The sequence below is a fragment of the Lagopus leucura genome, unplaced genomic scaffold (genome assembly GCF_019238085.1).
Source record: "Lagopus leucura isolate 7727_CA_CO unplaced genomic scaffold, USGS_WTPT01 Super-Scaffold_100157, whole genome shotgun sequence".
NCBI classification, from domain to species: Eukaryota; Metazoa; Chordata; class Aves; order Galliformes; family Phasianidae; genus Lagopus; species Lagopus leucura.
Genome location: NW_024962334.1, coordinates 26,581,738 through 26,599,434, shown reverse-complemented (window position 1 = coordinate 26,599,434; position 17,697 = coordinate 26,581,738). Strand labels below are relative to the sequence as shown.

Here is a 17,697-nt window from a genome sequence, read left to right as displayed (position 1 = left end):
TTGCCCAGAAAAGAGATACCTGGATTGTTACATACATTGGAAAATACATAGTTACGTCATTAGAAACAAATTCTTCATTTTTTTAAATTTGAGTGAATAGATGTGAAGAAGAGAAGATCTGAACCCCTAGAAGAGAAGGTGTTCAACCTTACTGCATTTCAGCTACCGCAGGTATGAAATACACTACGGAAAGGAGTCTGGATCTTAATTAGAAATGTCTTCAAAGAGATGATTGTGCACGACAGTTTTTTTTTTTTTCTTCTCTCTGGGATTTACTGATCACCTAATATTTCATGTGAAATTTCAGTTCTGTGAAGGGAATGCCCATTTCAATATTGTTACTCATTGCTACCCAGACAATGGAATCATTTAGATACCATTCCCTGTTAGAGCATTTGCCAGTATGATTGCTATCAATTCTGTGGAACCCTTTTGACTCCCTGAGTCTTATTCTGATCTTATTCAAACCTGAAAATTGCATAGCTCCTCCACAGTGTTAAGGAAATCTCCACTACGTAAGCTCTTGGAAAACACTTGCTGGTCTATTTTCACAAAATCATAATATCCAGCTAATAGTACTACTTTGCATTATTTGTCTGTGAATTCTATCTAACCTCATCAAAATTAATGTCAGCACAAGAAACAGCAAATGCAATCTACTGATGCTAGATGATGGTGATGCTAGTATTCTCATGCACACAAATATGCTAAAAACAGATCTGTTTGGTTTTTGATACATTCAGTAGAAAATAGGTAAATAAAATTCCTACTGAACTAAACTTTTTTTTGTGACAAGTCTGCTTTTTTAATAACAAACAGCAAAATTGAGAATTTGGAGAGATTTTTGGTCAAAGCCTGGCAAATAAACAGACATTTTGATTTTATAATAGCTAAAAACTATATGAATATAGCAGAATGCATGTTTTTACTAGTATTTCCTCCTGCTAACAGGTAAGAGCTCGTTCCATATATTACTTCAGAGCCTGATCTTAGTGATGGTTAAGATTTTCACAGATTCCAAAGCTGACAATAAGTGGTAAGCACTTGTCTTGCCAACTGTATGAGGCAGTTTTTTGCTTTTTTGCTTTGCTTTTTATCTATCTTCAAAGATCTGTCACATTAAATCAACAATAAAGAAAATAAAACCTTTCTTTCCTTATTGCAAGGATTTACCTTTGGTCCAGGAATGCCAACTCCTATTGACCCCTTTGGCCCATGTAAACCTGGATTTCCTTTTTCTCCCTAAACAGAATATGAAAAGTAAGTTTAATGAAAAATAAAGGTAGAATCCATGCTGTGTCTATTCAGTTTATGACATCCTGCATCATACAGAAAGCCAGATACTTGTATTAGGAAATGAAACGTGTAATTTTCAACATAGAATTGCTCTGAATCTGAAGAAATGAAGAAATAAACAATTGAGTATGAATCACAATGTACTTTGATAAAGTATACAATGAAGACTACGTTCCTGTTTAATTAAACACAATATTGACGTTACACTGACATGAATGAAAGACAGAAGTAGTGAGTTTCACACAATGAGGTTCAGTTATTCATCCAGTCTACAAGTGGAAATACAAAGTCCAACTCAAAGGTTCTCTAGGCACACACACCTAGGATCTCTTCAGGATTGACTTAATTTTTCTGATTTTAAGTAAATGAGGTCTCTGTTTTTCACAATGTGGAGAGAACACATTTCTGCTGAGACTTCAGATGACAGGATCAATCTGGCTACAAAGTGCAAATTTGTTTTGAAAGGATTGTTCTGTATGTCCTGCTGTGCAAACAGAGACTTGAAAAGCATGTTCACAGTAGTAGGATGAGGACATAGCACACTGAAAACCACAGCTGTCATAAAATAAGTACAGAAAATCCTTCACAGCATGTGGGTTCCAGAAACTGTTCTGTTCTCTTTAACAGGGTAAATAATCTTTTCAGATAAAATACTGTATACGTTTTAAGCACAGTTAGAGACATTTAGATTCCCTGATACAAAAAAACTTCCTCAAAATTCACATTTGTAGCATAACAGCAATGCCCTGTGCAAATATTAGAAACAGCTCTAGGGAATATCAGTGAGATCACCTATTGCCTGCAGTAAACCTAGCTTAGGCATATCTGCATAGACCAGTACAAGTCTAGTGAGTTATATTTTTCAGTCAAGAGCTCAGACTGTCTCACACATCCCATACTCCTACTAGGATAGGTAAAGTAGCTGAAGTGGCTATTCTGCTCATAGTGGACAGAGAAATACACAATTTTCAAGACTCCAGTCTTCACAGTAGGTATACTAGTGCTTTTGGTGAACTGGTGGACTGATCATTTCTGCTGGAGTGGATAAGAGAATCACAGATTTCTTCAGGTGGAGAAGCAGCTACGTGATGCACAACCAAGTCAGACAATTTCTCTTCCCATGATTGGCTCTCTTGAGCTGAAAGTTCACATGGAGTCACAGTGAGATGCACCTTCCTATAAGAGGCAGTATACTAGGAGTCAAAGTCAGTGGGTGATTTTTTTTTCCTGTTCAAATCCCAGATTTCACCGAGAACCTGCTGAAATGGGAGCCTCTGACTGCACACAGGTGAGCTGTGGTTTTGCCCTGTACTAGGCAAAGGCACCTACCACACTGCAACACACCTTCACCAAAGGCACTGCCTGAAGAGCCCTGCCCTGTGGGAGCCTCTCAGATCCACTAGACCCAACACAGGGAGCTCAAAACCTCTGCTCCTTGTCAGGACTACATACCACTACCCTGCTAATCATTAACTTCTTGCCTCTGGAAAAAGAACAACTCTCCCATTTCCGCACTCCACAATTTCTTACAGCTAGAAAGAACAGGCACTGTTAAGTAGACGTTGGATACTGGAAAAGAAACTGCAGCAATGCACTAGGAAAAACCTAATGCACTAGGAAAAATAATGGGTTTTCCTACAAATAGGAAATATTAATAAGGCAGTGGAATGCACAAAGGAGTTTATTGGCATTCTTAAATGCTCAGTGAGTATTTAATTAACTTAAAGCTACTTTTCAGCAGGATTGTACTTCACAGGTCTTCTATATAGGTTATTAATGCAAATGACTTTTAAACACAGTGAAGTAGCATGCCAGCCTGTTTCAATGCTTGCTGTCCAGCACTGGGAAAGACTGCTCTTCCTAATCAGTCATGATAGAACTGCCTGATTAACTTCTTTACAGATTTGTAGAGCACAAACACATGAACCAGAATTAGAATCTGCTTTGTATTCCAGTAGTCTGTCATTAACAGTAAATGTCAGATCTAAGAAAACTATAGATTTATTGAAGTCCTTTGACAGTTTGCCAGTTAGGATGGCATTTAGGCAACAAAATCGAAAGAGACCTACTTTTCTAAAAAAATCAAGCCTATGCAGCTGACATTAATCACAGACACACGTGAATTTTATCCTTCAAATGTCAACTGCAGAACCAAATCCTGCTTCCTCTACTTGTGTAATTGATCATCAACAGAAAGGATTTGTAATAGATACCATAAGAAAATATTTAGTAACTAAGCAAGAAGTATATTGCATAAATTTTTAATTATTTGTCATTATAACAGCTCAGTGCATGTACAAAGTTAAACTCAAAATTGACCACCAGTCTTATCCTAAAAATTAAAGCAGTATTCATCTAAAGAAGGACCCATAAATCCTTGACCATAATATCCTGGTAGATCACTGATCAATAAGTAGACTTTTATGTTAAAATGCCATTCTCAGAGTGCAGACCTGAGAATGTCTAGACTGTGGTTTTGAAAGGAAACCAAGCACACACACAAAAAAAGACCAATGGATGCTGATATTAAAGTAATTAACGTAACCCATCTCATTTTTGACATTCCATTCTTACCGTTTGCCCACAGAACTCCATGTATATCTAAGAATACACTTGGAGTAATATTGATAGTTCAAAACTGAGGAGTATAGTAGCTTTAAGCTGATGAAGAACAGCCATAAAATATGAAGCTTGTGATGTTTGTGAGGAGACAAAAAGACAGATGTAAGAGATTGACGTTCAACAAGCGAGGAATGGAGGGAACGGGTATTGATAGATATTATTCATAGCAGTGCCATTACTACCATCCAAACCTCTGTGTGTCTGCATATCTGCGTATCTACCTATTACCCACTAAAAATATTTTGACTTTTATTTTTCTTCAGGAAGAGAAAAAATACGCAGTGATCAATATACCTATTCCTGCATTAAACTGAGTCATGAAATGTTTCTGCTCAGAATGGGAATTGTGCTTTTATAACTAACCTCCATAACTATGAAATTAACAAAGAAATATTCCAAGTATTAGATTCTGGGAACACAAGAAAAATGTCTATTAAAGCCAGGCAGAAACAGTTTTCCTATACTATAAAGCACATAGAGATGGCAGAAACATTTCTGCTTTCTTCAAGAATAGTGCAAATAGGCTTCTGAAATTCAGTAAAGGATGGAAGAAATTACCTACATTATTGCATTAGAATACCTATTATCTTTATGGACACTGATAATCATTAAAATAGAAGAAAGGTGCAGATAGATCAAAACCAAAGTTTCAGACAGTCAGATAACTCTAACCACAGACAGTTCTTTGTCTAGGAGTCTTGAAATGTGATAAATCAGAATCTGTTGAAGAGAGTTATATAATAATGAGAAAAGATGAGAAAAGGGAGAATGTGGTAAAGTATGTTCTTATAAAACACTTCACAGTGAAGAAGGAAAGTGCTCTCTGCTTGTATAAAAAGGAAATGATTAACATTATTATGGAAGACATTGAAGCTGGAGTTAGAGTAAGTACTGATGAGAAAAAAGTCAGGAATAATGCTTTCCTGGTTAAGCTTGCATGAAATTCCACCCTGAATAAAAGAAAGATTATCCTATGAAACATTTGGTAGCAACATAAACTTATTTATTCATTTATTTATTTAAGCCCATCACTATTTTGCAATGAAAACCAATTTTGCCAACAAATTCCATGGTGGCTTTAGTTTCTACAGCCCAGTGTGGTATGCGGTATAGTGAGACATCCGTCTTAACCCAACTGAAATAGTGCACTGCTTATCAAATTACTGGTGATTTAAAACTTTAGAGTTGCAGAGTGGAGCTCAACTCCTGATCCAGGGAAATATTCGATCACATGCTCAACTTTAAACATTGATTTCAGAGAAATAGGAGAAACATTTTTTTTTCTCCACTAGAGCCTTCAGTTTTAGCAGTTTGTTTCCACACATTTATGACGAGGCATTTCATTAAATTTTAACAGTGAGAATGTGTTACCATGTTTGCCTTTCTCCTTGTAAGGAGGCATGTTTTGATATGACTGGAACTAGGCTAGTAATGACGTGAGTAAGAATACGTTGGACATTGGCTTATTTCTTTTATGTTCTTATAGTTACGTGTTGTTTGTCTTGTTCTGGATAAATACAGTAGCTCTCTGTTACTGTCTTTACATAAGGGCCTCAAAAGCAAACTCCAGATGTTTTCCTTGGACAGTGCTCTAACAAGTCCATGAAATGTGACAAGGAGGAGAGAGGTTAAATATATCTGTAGCAATAAGAATAATAGGAGAGCAGTCAGGTGTCAACGGTAATGAAAGTCAACAGCTAAAGTAAATTTTACATACTTTATGAATGATTTACAAAGAATATTTGCAAGAGTTCAGTGACTCAGTGGCAAACAGAATATACAGAGGAAGAAAAAATAAAAAGATGAATCTTCCTAGCAAAGAGATATAAAAAGAAACTGGAAACATACTATATTAAACTGGATTACCTTATCTCCCTGTATGCTGATGCCAGGAGGACCAGGGGGACCAGGCATTCCGTTCTGTCCCATAACACCCTATTAGAGTCAGTGTGACAAAAAAATGAAGGATTAGGAGATAAATTCTATTTCTGATAACACTAAAGAAGTCATTTCAAATTCACTGCAAGGAGAAGCAAAACCTTTTTGAAGACTCTACTTCCGATCCTTCTGTCGCTTATGGTTTTCACACGGTAGATTTCAGTAGTTATACTTAGCAAACTCTCAGGAAAGTAAAGGAACAATTAAGCAGAAAACAATTAAAGAACAAAATAAGCCCATGAAACAGTGTGATGATTTTCCCATTCCTTTCCTGGGTAGAAACCAACAGAAGCCAACTTTATCCAACTGCTCTGTGCAATCACTACACACAGAGACAAGCAGTAGAGCAATAAAGCTAGACACGCTAGCTCTTACACACTGCATAGGCGTGTATTTCAAGCCACGGTCTCTGGGAGCATCACTCGTTCAGAAAATCTTAAGTGGCAACAGCCAAAGCAACACCTGCTGATTTTTGTGGCTACAGTAGAAAACAGGTAAAGTCTTCCTATGGATCCATAGACAAAATTTTGCCACACACTTTCACAGAATCTCTCGTAAAAACTACCGTTAAGCTACATTTATATCAGCAGGGGTTCACACTGTTTACATTTTCCTTGGACAATGTTTACATTGTTCTAAAAATCTTATCTCGAGAACTGGATGATACAAGATGGTCCTCAGCCCTGAAAACAAAATATCATTTTCACATAGAGAATATATTTTTCATTCTTTAAGGCTTTGGGCTGAGCACTATATATTGTCACACATTTTGTTGGCTTTGAGACCCAGCCTAAACCGATTCTTACCAAAATTACTCTTTCTAAACTGACTGGCTATATGATTTACTGAGGTACTGAAATTGCTATAGCTTTCACAAAGCAATGCAAAGTCATATGTACATCCTGAGAAAACTTTCATGCCCTATTGTTCACTGTATTTCTGTATCAGGTTGATAATAACATTTCTCTATTCAGACGCCTATTTATTCAAAACAGCCGTGGAGACTTCTGTTATTGTATCTGATAAAGAAATTACAGAAACAGTTACAAAGACATACATGTTTTAACTTAAGTAAAAGTGGAGAAATATATATAGAAATCCCATGTTTTCTCCATTGACTTTGTAAAAATAATGAATGGATACATTCATGATACAGAAATATGGGCATGAACTGAGTTATCTTTCTTAGCAGCAGTTTTTTCCTTTTTGAATTATCATTCATTTTAGTGGAGGAAATTAAAGTTTGTCCAGATGTTGCATGCTGGCTCCTTATAGAATTAATGTTTTGGCTTTATGTTTCTTTCCTAATGGTTTTACAAATGAAGCCAACAGGATTCAATTTCAGTGAGCAAAAAAAGCAAACATAAAATCCAAATTTAACATATTTTCACCCACAGAAGAATATCTTGGAAATATAAGATGCAAAAGGAATAAATGTGTCATTTAACTCAATTATTAGTTCTGTGTAATCTAAAGCTGTGATCTCATAAATTTTAGCTGCAAATGCAGATTTCAGGCAGTACTCCTTCCTAACCCAGGCAGCAGAAATGTATAGTCAATCCCCATGCTTTAAAGCTTGATTTCTCCTGCAGTTGCACCAACATGAATCAGTAACTGAAGGAGCTATTCTGGTGTCAGAGAGATTAGAGAGTCTGGCAGCCAGCATTACAACAAAGTAGGAAACTTCAAGATGATGTAGTACCAACCTTAGGACCAACCACTCCGATTCCCATCAGTCCTGGGGGCCCACGATAGCCTTTCAGTCCACGTTCTCCCTGAAAGCAGTCATAATAACATCAGTAATTTACCACTTACTAACTAGTACACTTTTCATACACTCAAAAAGCAGTTGGTCAAACAACCAAGCAAAAATAAAAGAAAGCAAATAAATGCTACAGACATTTGCTTTATAGGTTAAAAAAAAGAGGTCAATTTATACTTTTTTTTCTCAGTTAACAGTGAGGAAAAAAACAGAAGGGCTCATCCCCTAATAAGCTAGCAAACCCAGGGTGGCAGCTGGCAGGCCAGTGGGAATGTGAGCAGTTCTGAGTACCATGCTGCCCTGCCTGCTGCAGACAAGCTCAGTGGAAGGAGATGGGGGCCAGAGCACGTTGCTGGTAGGGGCAAGGCACAGGGACATGAAAGGCAGCTTTTTCCCCACAGTCTGTAACAGTACAAATGAATAGGCACATATCCAGCACATTTTCATTAGAAAACTCTCATCTCTTCAAAAAGAAAAACAAACAACTGTTAAGATACAGGCACAGAAAATTCTGAACCAAGTTTAGCAAATGCTCTTAAATTATATCTGTGCAGACAAATGCAAAAGGTAGAAATGTTCTGATAAGCTATCACTCATCCAATATACTAACAACAGTGTCATGATGGTATCTCTTACAAAACAGATGGTATCTCTTGATAAAATAAAACTTTTCTTTGATGAAAGTCTTCATTCTATTTGCTTTCACACTAGGAAAAGCACTTCAAATTGATATGCCTGCAGAGGGAGCAGTCCAGCCAGAAGAAAACTGCGTGTACACATCACACTGATCACACATGACACTTCATTTGTGATAGGTGAAAAAAAAGAACATACTGTACTGATTAAAAAGGAAGGAAACGAGTACAGAACCTCTTACTGACTTCTTTTACTTTCCATGAACATTTGTGCAGTTTTCAGATCTTACTGACTGCTTTTTAGGTTAAATGCTTGAAATTCAATCTCCAGTGACAGATCACACCAATCTGTGTGTTTTGTATATGGCTATGAAACTCCCATGCTAAGTTCTGGGATGTGCTATTTATGTTAATACGTTAAGGCCTTAGCTCCATTTTGATGGATTTGATGGATTTGATTTTGGAGAGGCGGTAAACCTGAATCCAAAGACCAAGGCTTAGATTAAGTTTATAATGCTTTCCTTCTTGATGTAATATTTGGCTACTGGATTGATTTTCAGTTCCTCTTTCTTCCAAAGCACTGGACGATGGCTAGCTTGAGCCAACATGTAGGCATGGTACACGGCACTCTTGGCTTCAAATTGATGTGTCAAGCTCGGAGTCTGAGGGTTATGCTGTTTGCCAGATTAGTCAGGAGAGAATTTCTCCCTCAGATTTGATCAAAGAGGAGGGTTGGTTTGTTGGTTTGGTCTGGTTTGGAAAAGGGAGCTGAAGAGAGGGCTATTTCTTTTTCTTCTTTTTTTTTTTTTGGATGCGAGGTGTTCCTCCTCTGATGATCTGACACTTTTCTATCACACCTTCCCTGCTAATTCAAGAACAAAGACACTGGCAGTGTCCTTGACATTTTATTTTGTTTTGTGGCAGTTTCTATCTGTAAACATTTAAAGATTACAAACCTAAGCACTTAAAGATTGTAGCACTTAAATCTGACACACAATGCTGGCAGATGTCCCTCTATGGTGAGAGGAATGGTAGATATTCCTGATCTTTTAAAACCTGTGTGGTTTATCAGTTCCTCCTGCAAAGCTTTCCCCACCATTCGCTTGAGATTGTTGTATTACTAGCGAATAGTATGAGATTAGGCAAATGTAGCCACTTTCCTTTTAAATTTCATCTGTTATCGAGACAAATTATTTCTCAGTGTCCGTGTATGAAACAATCCTAAGCAGATGAATCAAAGAGGAGCCAAAGTTTTCCCTTTCTCAAGCTTCTGAAACCTGCCAGATGTGTGTCAAAGCTATGAGGAAGTTATACTGACAATGCTTTGCAATACACACTGTTTTTAAGAGATTCTGGGCTGCTGTGGACAAGGAAGCAATCAGTAAGCCATTGTGAAGGGAAGGTACTGAGCAAAATAAACAATTTTGCTGCAGTTGCAACCTACTCTTAAATCAGCCCTGACAAAAAAAAAAGCACAAGGATGTCTTGAAGTTTTGTCTCTCTTTCTCCCACAAGTAATACATTCTTACATGGGGTCAATGCAGGTGAAGGATCAAATTTTAGCCTCACATGCTTAGTTAATACCAGATGCCTCACTGAAAAGCTCTTTTGTAGAGCTTTATAGAAATTATCAGTTTTTGTATTTCTTGGCTTAGAGAAAAAGACTTTCATTTTGCTTTATAAGTTGCAAAAGGGAGCAGGCTTTTTTTCCTAAGGTGTGACACTAAGCTGTTCTCCAGGGAATTCATTTCAAAAAGAATTAGTGCTGCTCTCTGATGAGCTCTAATTTATTTCCTGCACTGTTCTTGTAGACAAGCTAAGTCACCATCGGTGAACTAGAAAAACACCACAGAAACAAGAAATAAAAAGCTGAGTCAAGACTACTAAGACACTAAGCCATGTGGTGCAGTTAATACAGCAGAAGGAAGGGATGCCATAGAAAGGGACCTGGACAAACTAGAGTTGTGGATACATGTGAACATATTGAGATTCAATAAGACCATGTGCCAGGTGTTGCAAGATGTTGAGTCGGGGTAATCCCTGATATATGCACAGACTGGGAGAAGAACTCACTGAGAGCAGCCCTGATGAGAAAAGACCTGGGGGTCCTGGGGGATTAAAAGCTTGACATGAGCTAACAGTGTGCCTGCAGCCCAGAAAGCCAGCAGTGTCCTGGGCTGCAGCAAAAGAGGGAAGGCCAGCAGGGGCAGGGAGGTGACTATTCCCCTCTACTTTGTCCTTATGAGGATTCACCTGGAGTACTATGGCCAGGCCTGGGCCCCCCAGCACAAGAAAAAGATGGAGCTGTCAGAGAGGGTCCAAAGAAGGACCACAAAGATGATTAGAGGGATGGAGCACCTCTCTTATGAAGAAAGGCTGAAGGATCTGGCCTTGTTCAGCCTGGAGAGGAGAAGGCACCAGGAAGATCTCATTACGGCCTTCCAGTACTTAAAGAGAGCTTATAAACAGGAGGCAGACTGTCTTTTTACACAGTCTGATGGTGATAGGACAAGGGGAACTAGTTTTAAACTAAAAGAGGGGAGATTTAGATCAGATGTTAGCAAGCAACTTTTTACTCAGAAAGTGCGGAACAGGTAGCCCAGAGAAGCTGTGGGTGCCCCATCCCTGGAGGTTTTCAAGGTCCAGTTGGATGGGGCCATGGGCAGCCTGATCTGTGGGTGGCAATCCTGCCCATGGCAGAGGGATTGAAAACATCTTTAAGACGATCTTTAAGGTCTCTTCCAACTCAAGCCTCTCCATGCTTCTGTGACAATAAAAGTACAGGACTCCAAAACTTATTTCTTATCATTCGATCAAGAAAGCTCATTAAATGACCTAATGCTCACATGAAAAATAAATTTTGGCCTCCAAGGATATGTATCTCATTTACCCTAAGACTTGTATTGGTACTGAAACACATAATAGACACTGCAGCAATCTCGTCAGTGAGAGCTGGTTGATATAAGCATTTAAGAAAAAAAGACCTTGCATCTCTACCTTTCTCATTTTAGTTCAAGTAGAGTTGCCTTAAGCCACAGAAGTTATTAACATTGCAAATGGATCCATCCCAAATGTTCATGCTGTGAGAAGGATTTTAATAATCCTCCTGTTATGTGATTACTGAGAATGAAATTTTCTTTATGCTTGGTGCAGTGCTCTTACTCTTGAATGTCTGTAACCCATCTCCCATTCAGCAATATTGCTTATGTGTATACTTTTTATTTTACTCTGACATTATCTGCCTCTGTTTAAATGCTATAGAAAATAGCGTGCTGCCCAGATTGAATGCATTCCACATGTTCCAATTTTGATTTCATATAAATTTGACCTCTAATCTATAAAATTCCTATCTTACAGTGTGCACATATGTGAGCCTTTTCTGAGAGAGGGAGAACAGAATGTGATTCAGCTGAATGGAACATTCATATGTAATGAGACTCAAAGGAATTTCAAATTGACTAGTGAGTAAATTTATGAATCTCTGTTATGAAATAAATGCTCTTTTCACATTCTGAGATTGTTGGCATTATTATTATTATTGGTTTTTTTTTAACATGTAAAGGATGAGAGACAGCCAGTGATCATCCATTTTATGAACTAATTTCTAGAGGGATTTTCACTGTTCAGGTGAATTATTTTCCCCTGTGAAACATTTGCTTCCAGGAAATTCTGTAGAGATTAAATATTTCAAACTTTGTGTGAACAAACAGAAAGACAAAATAGAAGGGTGAACAACTGTTTGTGTTGTTTCTTTTTTTCACTGTACTTTCCAGTGATATAAAAATTCTCCTTTGGGAAATTCCGCTGCAATTATTGTGGTGGTTTTGTTTCACTTAAAAGCAAGAAAACAAACAAACAAAAACCCTTTTAATTGCATTTTGGATTTGTTTAACTCAAATTTCCTTACATTAAATCCCTATATTCCCAATTAAATTTTGTTTTAAATTTCTTGGTTTTTTAATATTTCAGCCATGGTCATCTTAGTGAGAGATCACCTTGTCTGATTACCTGACATGACCTTCCAATTTATTTTTCTGGAGGAAATACTATTCCCCAGAATTATATATTTAGGAATCAAGGGGGAATTCTAGATGTAAAGTTGTCCCTAGACATTTTGCAGCCTTAAGTTATATTTTTATGTAATAACTGGTTTAATAATCTTCTACAATATTTTAGGGTTTAAATGAAATGTTATTCTGCAGTAACAAGAAAAAATATCTTGTAAGACTGTATTATATCAAGTGTAAAACCTTTATTTGGAAAAAAAACCTCACATAAAATACCTAATTAGTTTAGTGCTATCTGTTTTCTGCAAGTCTATACTGACTGCCACAAATGAAATCATGTTCGTTAGTCTTGGCATGTGCCAGATTCTGTATTACTCCGGGTGGAATGTCTTGTATCAGAAAGTGGTAACTGTGAACAGAAGCACAAATCCCGGTGTTCCGGGTCCCTATCATCAGACTATTGGTAATCCTACAGGTGAATGGCCTTCAGTTTTTCCTTCATTGTGGATTTGTTTTTAAGACATTATTGTTATTGTTTATTTTTGATGGGAACTTTCATGCTCTGAGAACTGAAGTTAAAAGTTCTGTTGGGAAAAAAAAAGGTAATGTTTATTTTGCTTTCTACTACAACATGCTCTGTGTTTCCTATTTCACACGTAATAAGGAAATCATTAATTAAACCACTCTGCAGGACACCATAAAGCAATTTATAATATGATTTTAGCCATAATTTTCTTTTTTCTGAGTTTTTAAAACATAGTAGCTACAATGTGACTTTTTAGACCAATTATACACTGCATGGAGCTTTGTAACACTTCAGCTATTTTGTGTTTTATGATAAAGCAAACAAATAAACTCAGAACTGTTTCAGTGTTGAACTTCTAATCTCTTTATTGTTTCCTTTTGTTTGTGTGTTCATTTTTTGCTATCAAGTTTTTCCTGTAAAGTGTTATTCATTTTCAGGTAAGATCTATAGTCTTCTCTGGGGAATCAACAACTAGGAATTTCAAAAATATATCACTGTTTCACCTGTAATCACTACTTCCCCTTATTTGTTCAGAGTCCTGCCCTTTTCTTTGCCAGAAGAAAGAAAGTGAGTAATTACTAAGCAATATTCTGCCTGCATTGGATTCTGACTTCCATATGGAAATTCCAGCACATAAAAACACTCTGATTTTTGGTTGTATGGAAAATCTGAAGATATAAAGCAAGAACTGGTTTGCATCTAACAAGGTAGAAAAATCTTTTGCAAGCTTTTCTTTGAATCGAAAAGCAAAGCGGGAGATGAAATTTCAGCATTTTGTCATCGTAATGCGCTTTGTGGAGAGATATTTGTCTATACTGTCTACTAGCCAGATAGATGCATGTATAACCATTGCACGTACCTTTGGTCCAGGATCTCCCATACTACTTGGGCCTTCTGGTCCTGGAGGGCCTGCTGGTCCTGGAGGTCCCTGGTACAAGAAGAATATAGCATGTCATTAGTTGTCCTAAAGAAATAGTAGATACGTTCTGCAATAAAGAAGAGAAATTCAGCAGTATTATTAATCTCTCTGTTTCTGTTGTTCTCAAATTTGCAGTATTTCTATTGTGTACTGAGCAACAGCTCAATCCTTCACAACCCCTTCAGCTGCACATCATACTGCTGAAGGCATCCCTACCCTCCCTTTCAGCATTCAGAGGACAGATGTCTTTGCTCTATCAAAGCTACTTAGACTTAGCTACATAACTGCCATTCATATCTGCTTGTAGTTTACAGAACTGATCTTTACAGGTCATGAGGTAGGCAAAGTTGGCCTAAGAATGGGAAAGACACAAGCTACCACCTGCAGATATTTCAAAGATATGTATTCATATGTCAGGGAGAAACACAGACAGTTTTTCTCACAGCATTTGGAGATAGGAGTCCTGTAATAACCATAATTTAAGGAATACTATTGCTGAGTAAAACTCTTCTTATTGTTTGGTCTCTAATAGAAATGCAGCATGCACACATACATAAACCTAAGTTTTCCATCCTGTAACTGGGTAGAATATAATCAGCAGCTTTAGTTTTATTAATGAATGGCTTGGCCAAGCAGATATTTTCTCCTGAAGAGAAAATAAGGAAGAAAGAAAAAAAAAAAGGAAGAGAGGAAGGAACTCAAAGCAATAATAACATTACATACGTAATGTAATCTTATTACATAATGTGAACACATATGAGCAGCCATGAAGACTTTAATGAAATTACATAAAAACTCTTTCATGATGCTGAAACAAAAGCAGTTCAGTCCATGCCCAGTTCTGACTGTCTGTAGATCTAGTATCCAGGACAGGAAAGGGCTTCATAACAAATCTGAGGTATTTAAAATTGGTGAAGGATGAAAGAGAAGTTTAGTTACACTTAAATGTCTAATATAGAGCATACAAAGCAATTTTTGTTTTTGTATAACACTAAGTACAGAATGTAATTATAAGCAATAAACAGTAAAGAATTAAACTTATACTTACAGCTTCACCTTTGTGGCCTTCACCTTTTTCTCCACGGGGTCCAGGTAGTCCAGGTGGTCCTGGGTTACCCTAAATACAAAGTAATAAATCAGGCACTGTGCATGTAACCAGATCATTGTAATGTAACACACTTAAAGGCCTCCACCAGGACTTAGAGTCATTTGTGAGAACGCTTTGGCTGTGACCATTCAACCAATTCTTTATCCACTGAATTGTCCACCCTTTAAATCCATCTCTCTCCAATTTAGAGATAGCAGTGTCACATGGGATTGTGTCAAAGTACACGTAGATGTCATTAGTCATCCTTCCACTGTTCCCAGAAGCAGTCACTCCATTGTAGGAAGGCCAACAGATTGGTCAGGTGTGATCTACCCTTAATGAAGCCATGCTGGCTATCTCACATCACCTCCTCTTTTTGCATGTGCCTTAACATATCTGCTCCATTATCTTCCCAGGCACAAACATGAAGCTTACTGGCCTGCCGTTTGTCAACTCTTCCTTTCTCTCTTTCTTTAGAATGGAAGTGATGTTTCTCTTTTTCCAGTCACCAGGGATTTTACCTGACAGCCATGACTTTCTAAATATGATGGAGAATGGTTTGGCAACCACATCAGCCAGTTTCTTCAGGACCCTGGGATGCATGTCATCCAACCCCATAGACTTACACATGTTGTCTCATAGGGTGGTCTCTGACTTGCTCTTCTCTTAAAGTGGAAGGGATTTTGTTCCCCTAGCCCCCACCTAGAGGTTCAGGTACATGATAAATGTGGAAGGCCTGACTGCCACCAAGGCAAAAAACTTGAGTACCTCAGTACCTCAGTCTTCTCCATGTTCATTAAGGCCAGTTCTTTATTCTCATTTATCACAAAATAAAACTTAAAACTATAAAGTATCTCTCAAGGTACATTGGCAGTTTGCACTAAAGTTGTTCCTATGTGACTTCCGAAACAATTGGAATTCCTTGTTAATACTTGTAAGTCACACATTCACCCCACATCTAAGCATGGCACGCATACAGCCACACAGGGGACACTGCACATCCCCTCACACAGTACTAGAGTGCCAAGAAAGGAAAACGGACTCTACTATAGATTGATGGAAGGTTAGTTCATAGAATCATAGAAACTTAGAATCATTAAGTTTGGAAAAGACCACTAAGATCATCATCTAGTCCAAGTGACAACTTATCACCACCATGCCTGCTAAACCATCAGCTAAACCACATGTCCCTCAGTGCCAAATTTACATACTTCTTGAATGCCTCTGGGGATGATGATTCCACCACTTCCCTGGGCAGCCTGTTCCAATGCCTCACCAGTCTTTCTGAGAAGAAATTTTTCCTAATATCCAATTTGAACCTCCACTGGCACAACTTAAGGCCACTACCCCTCATCCTACCACCTTGGAGAAGAGATCAACTCTCACCTTGCTTCAACCTCCTTCCAGTTAGCTGTTGGAGAGTAATTAAGTTTTTCCCTGAGCCTCCTCTTCCCCATACAATCCCACTGCCCTCAGTTGCTCCATGTAAGACTTGTGTTCCAGACCCTTCAATACCTTCACTCCCCTTCTCTGGACACACCCCAGGGCCTCAATTAAAATAATAAAATATGAGTTCATCTCTATTTTTATTTTCAATTCCAGCATAGTAAAAAACCTGCCAAACAGATTTTCATTTAATTTTAGCAAACCACTGTAAACACCAAACACACATTAACACAATCTCTTCTTTAATAACTGGGGTTCTGTTAGGTAGTTAGATTTGCCATTAGTAACATAACATAAATCATAAATCTACTTCCAAATCTGCTATAAGAGATAGCTCTTTAGCCCAAATTATGCAGTTGTTTTTGTGTTGTTTTACTTTTAAAGTCTGCATCAGAAATACAATAGAGATGGCTACAATATAGCATGTCTACAATTACTGCTTCTCACAGCACAATTTTGTGGTATCTGGATAATACAATCCCAGTGACTCAAGGTGAGTCAGTGTACTTGAACAAGGCAGGTGACGTTGTCACGGATGACATACTGAATTAATTCACTGACACTACTTGTTTTAAAGTTATTTCCTGAAGGAGTACTGTAGAGACAGTTACTCTGTTGCTCCTAAAAATAAATGAAAAGAGAAAGGAATATAGACATAAATGTGCCCATAGCTTTCACTTTCGTAGACATCACCGGGTATAGAAATGTTGCTCAGGCAGTTTCTACACTTTCACAGGAGCTTTGTGCATGTCTCAGATTTGCTTTCCAACTTTGTCTCAAAATTCCTACCTGTGGACCCGGTTTTGAATCTCCAGGACGTCCATCCTCTCCTGGTGGCCCAGTACGTCCTGGATCTCCCTATTTAAAAAGAAATAAAACCAAAGACATTTTCATTATTTTCATTATTAATATTTGAGGTTTTACAGGAAAGAACAAGTATTCCATTCCTTATGACACTGACACGACAATTGCTGAGCTAGGTAGTATGAAATCAGTACTTCAACAGGAAGTTACTACTAGCACAAGTTAGCACAGGCTGGTGTAAGGCTGATGTAACCTTGTTCCTGCCAGAGCACAGTGATGAAATTAAAATTAAGAAGAAATTAAAAGTGATGGCAAAGACAGGGGATATTTAGAAAGGCTAAATATGCAATTGCATATGGCACAGCATTTCAAAGTTGCAAACTCCACAGGCTGAATTTTATGAAGACCCAGGAAGAAACTTGAGTTTTTCTTCAGATATTACCCAGGGTAATTTTAGCCCTGCCAGTGACTTTCCTGGAAAGCAAAGAGGCTTAGATTTCACTTTTCTCATGCTAACTCTTGGACTTTGTCTGATGTTCAATTTATGACAACAGATTTTTTACTTTACTTTAAGCATCATGAAAAGAAAACTTCAGTTTCCAGTGAAACTTTTGCTATTTTTTAAAAGTACTGAGAAAGTCAGTGTTTCAGGACA

General features: G+C 37.7%; 1 protein-coding gene across 3 annotated transcripts in view; it reads right to left on the bottom strand.

Annotated features, from left to right (window-relative positions):
- Positions 1-17,697, bottom strand: part of COL28A1 (collagen type XXVIII alpha 1 chain) — a 63,426-nt gene that overhangs the window by 8,496 nt on the left and 37,233 nt on the right. For all 3 annotated transcript variants that reach the window (XR_006181947.1, XM_042889086.1, XM_042889085.1), the window contains exons 22-27: positions 17,028-17,096; positions 14,754-14,822; positions 13,646-13,714; positions 7,563-7,631; positions 5,785-5,853; positions 1,174-1,242 (exon numbers count right to left, since the gene is read on the bottom strand). Coding sequence is in view for 2 of the 3 variants with exons in the window: in XM_042889086.1 (XP_042745020.1) it covers positions 1,174-1,242; positions 5,785-5,853; positions 7,563-7,631; positions 13,646-13,714; positions 14,754-14,822; positions 17,028-17,096 (414 nt within the window). In the remaining variant the exon portion in view is untranslated. The remainder of the gene's footprint in view (positions 1-1,173; positions 1,243-5,784; positions 5,854-7,562; positions 7,632-13,645; positions 13,715-14,753; positions 14,823-17,027; positions 17,097-17,697) is intronic.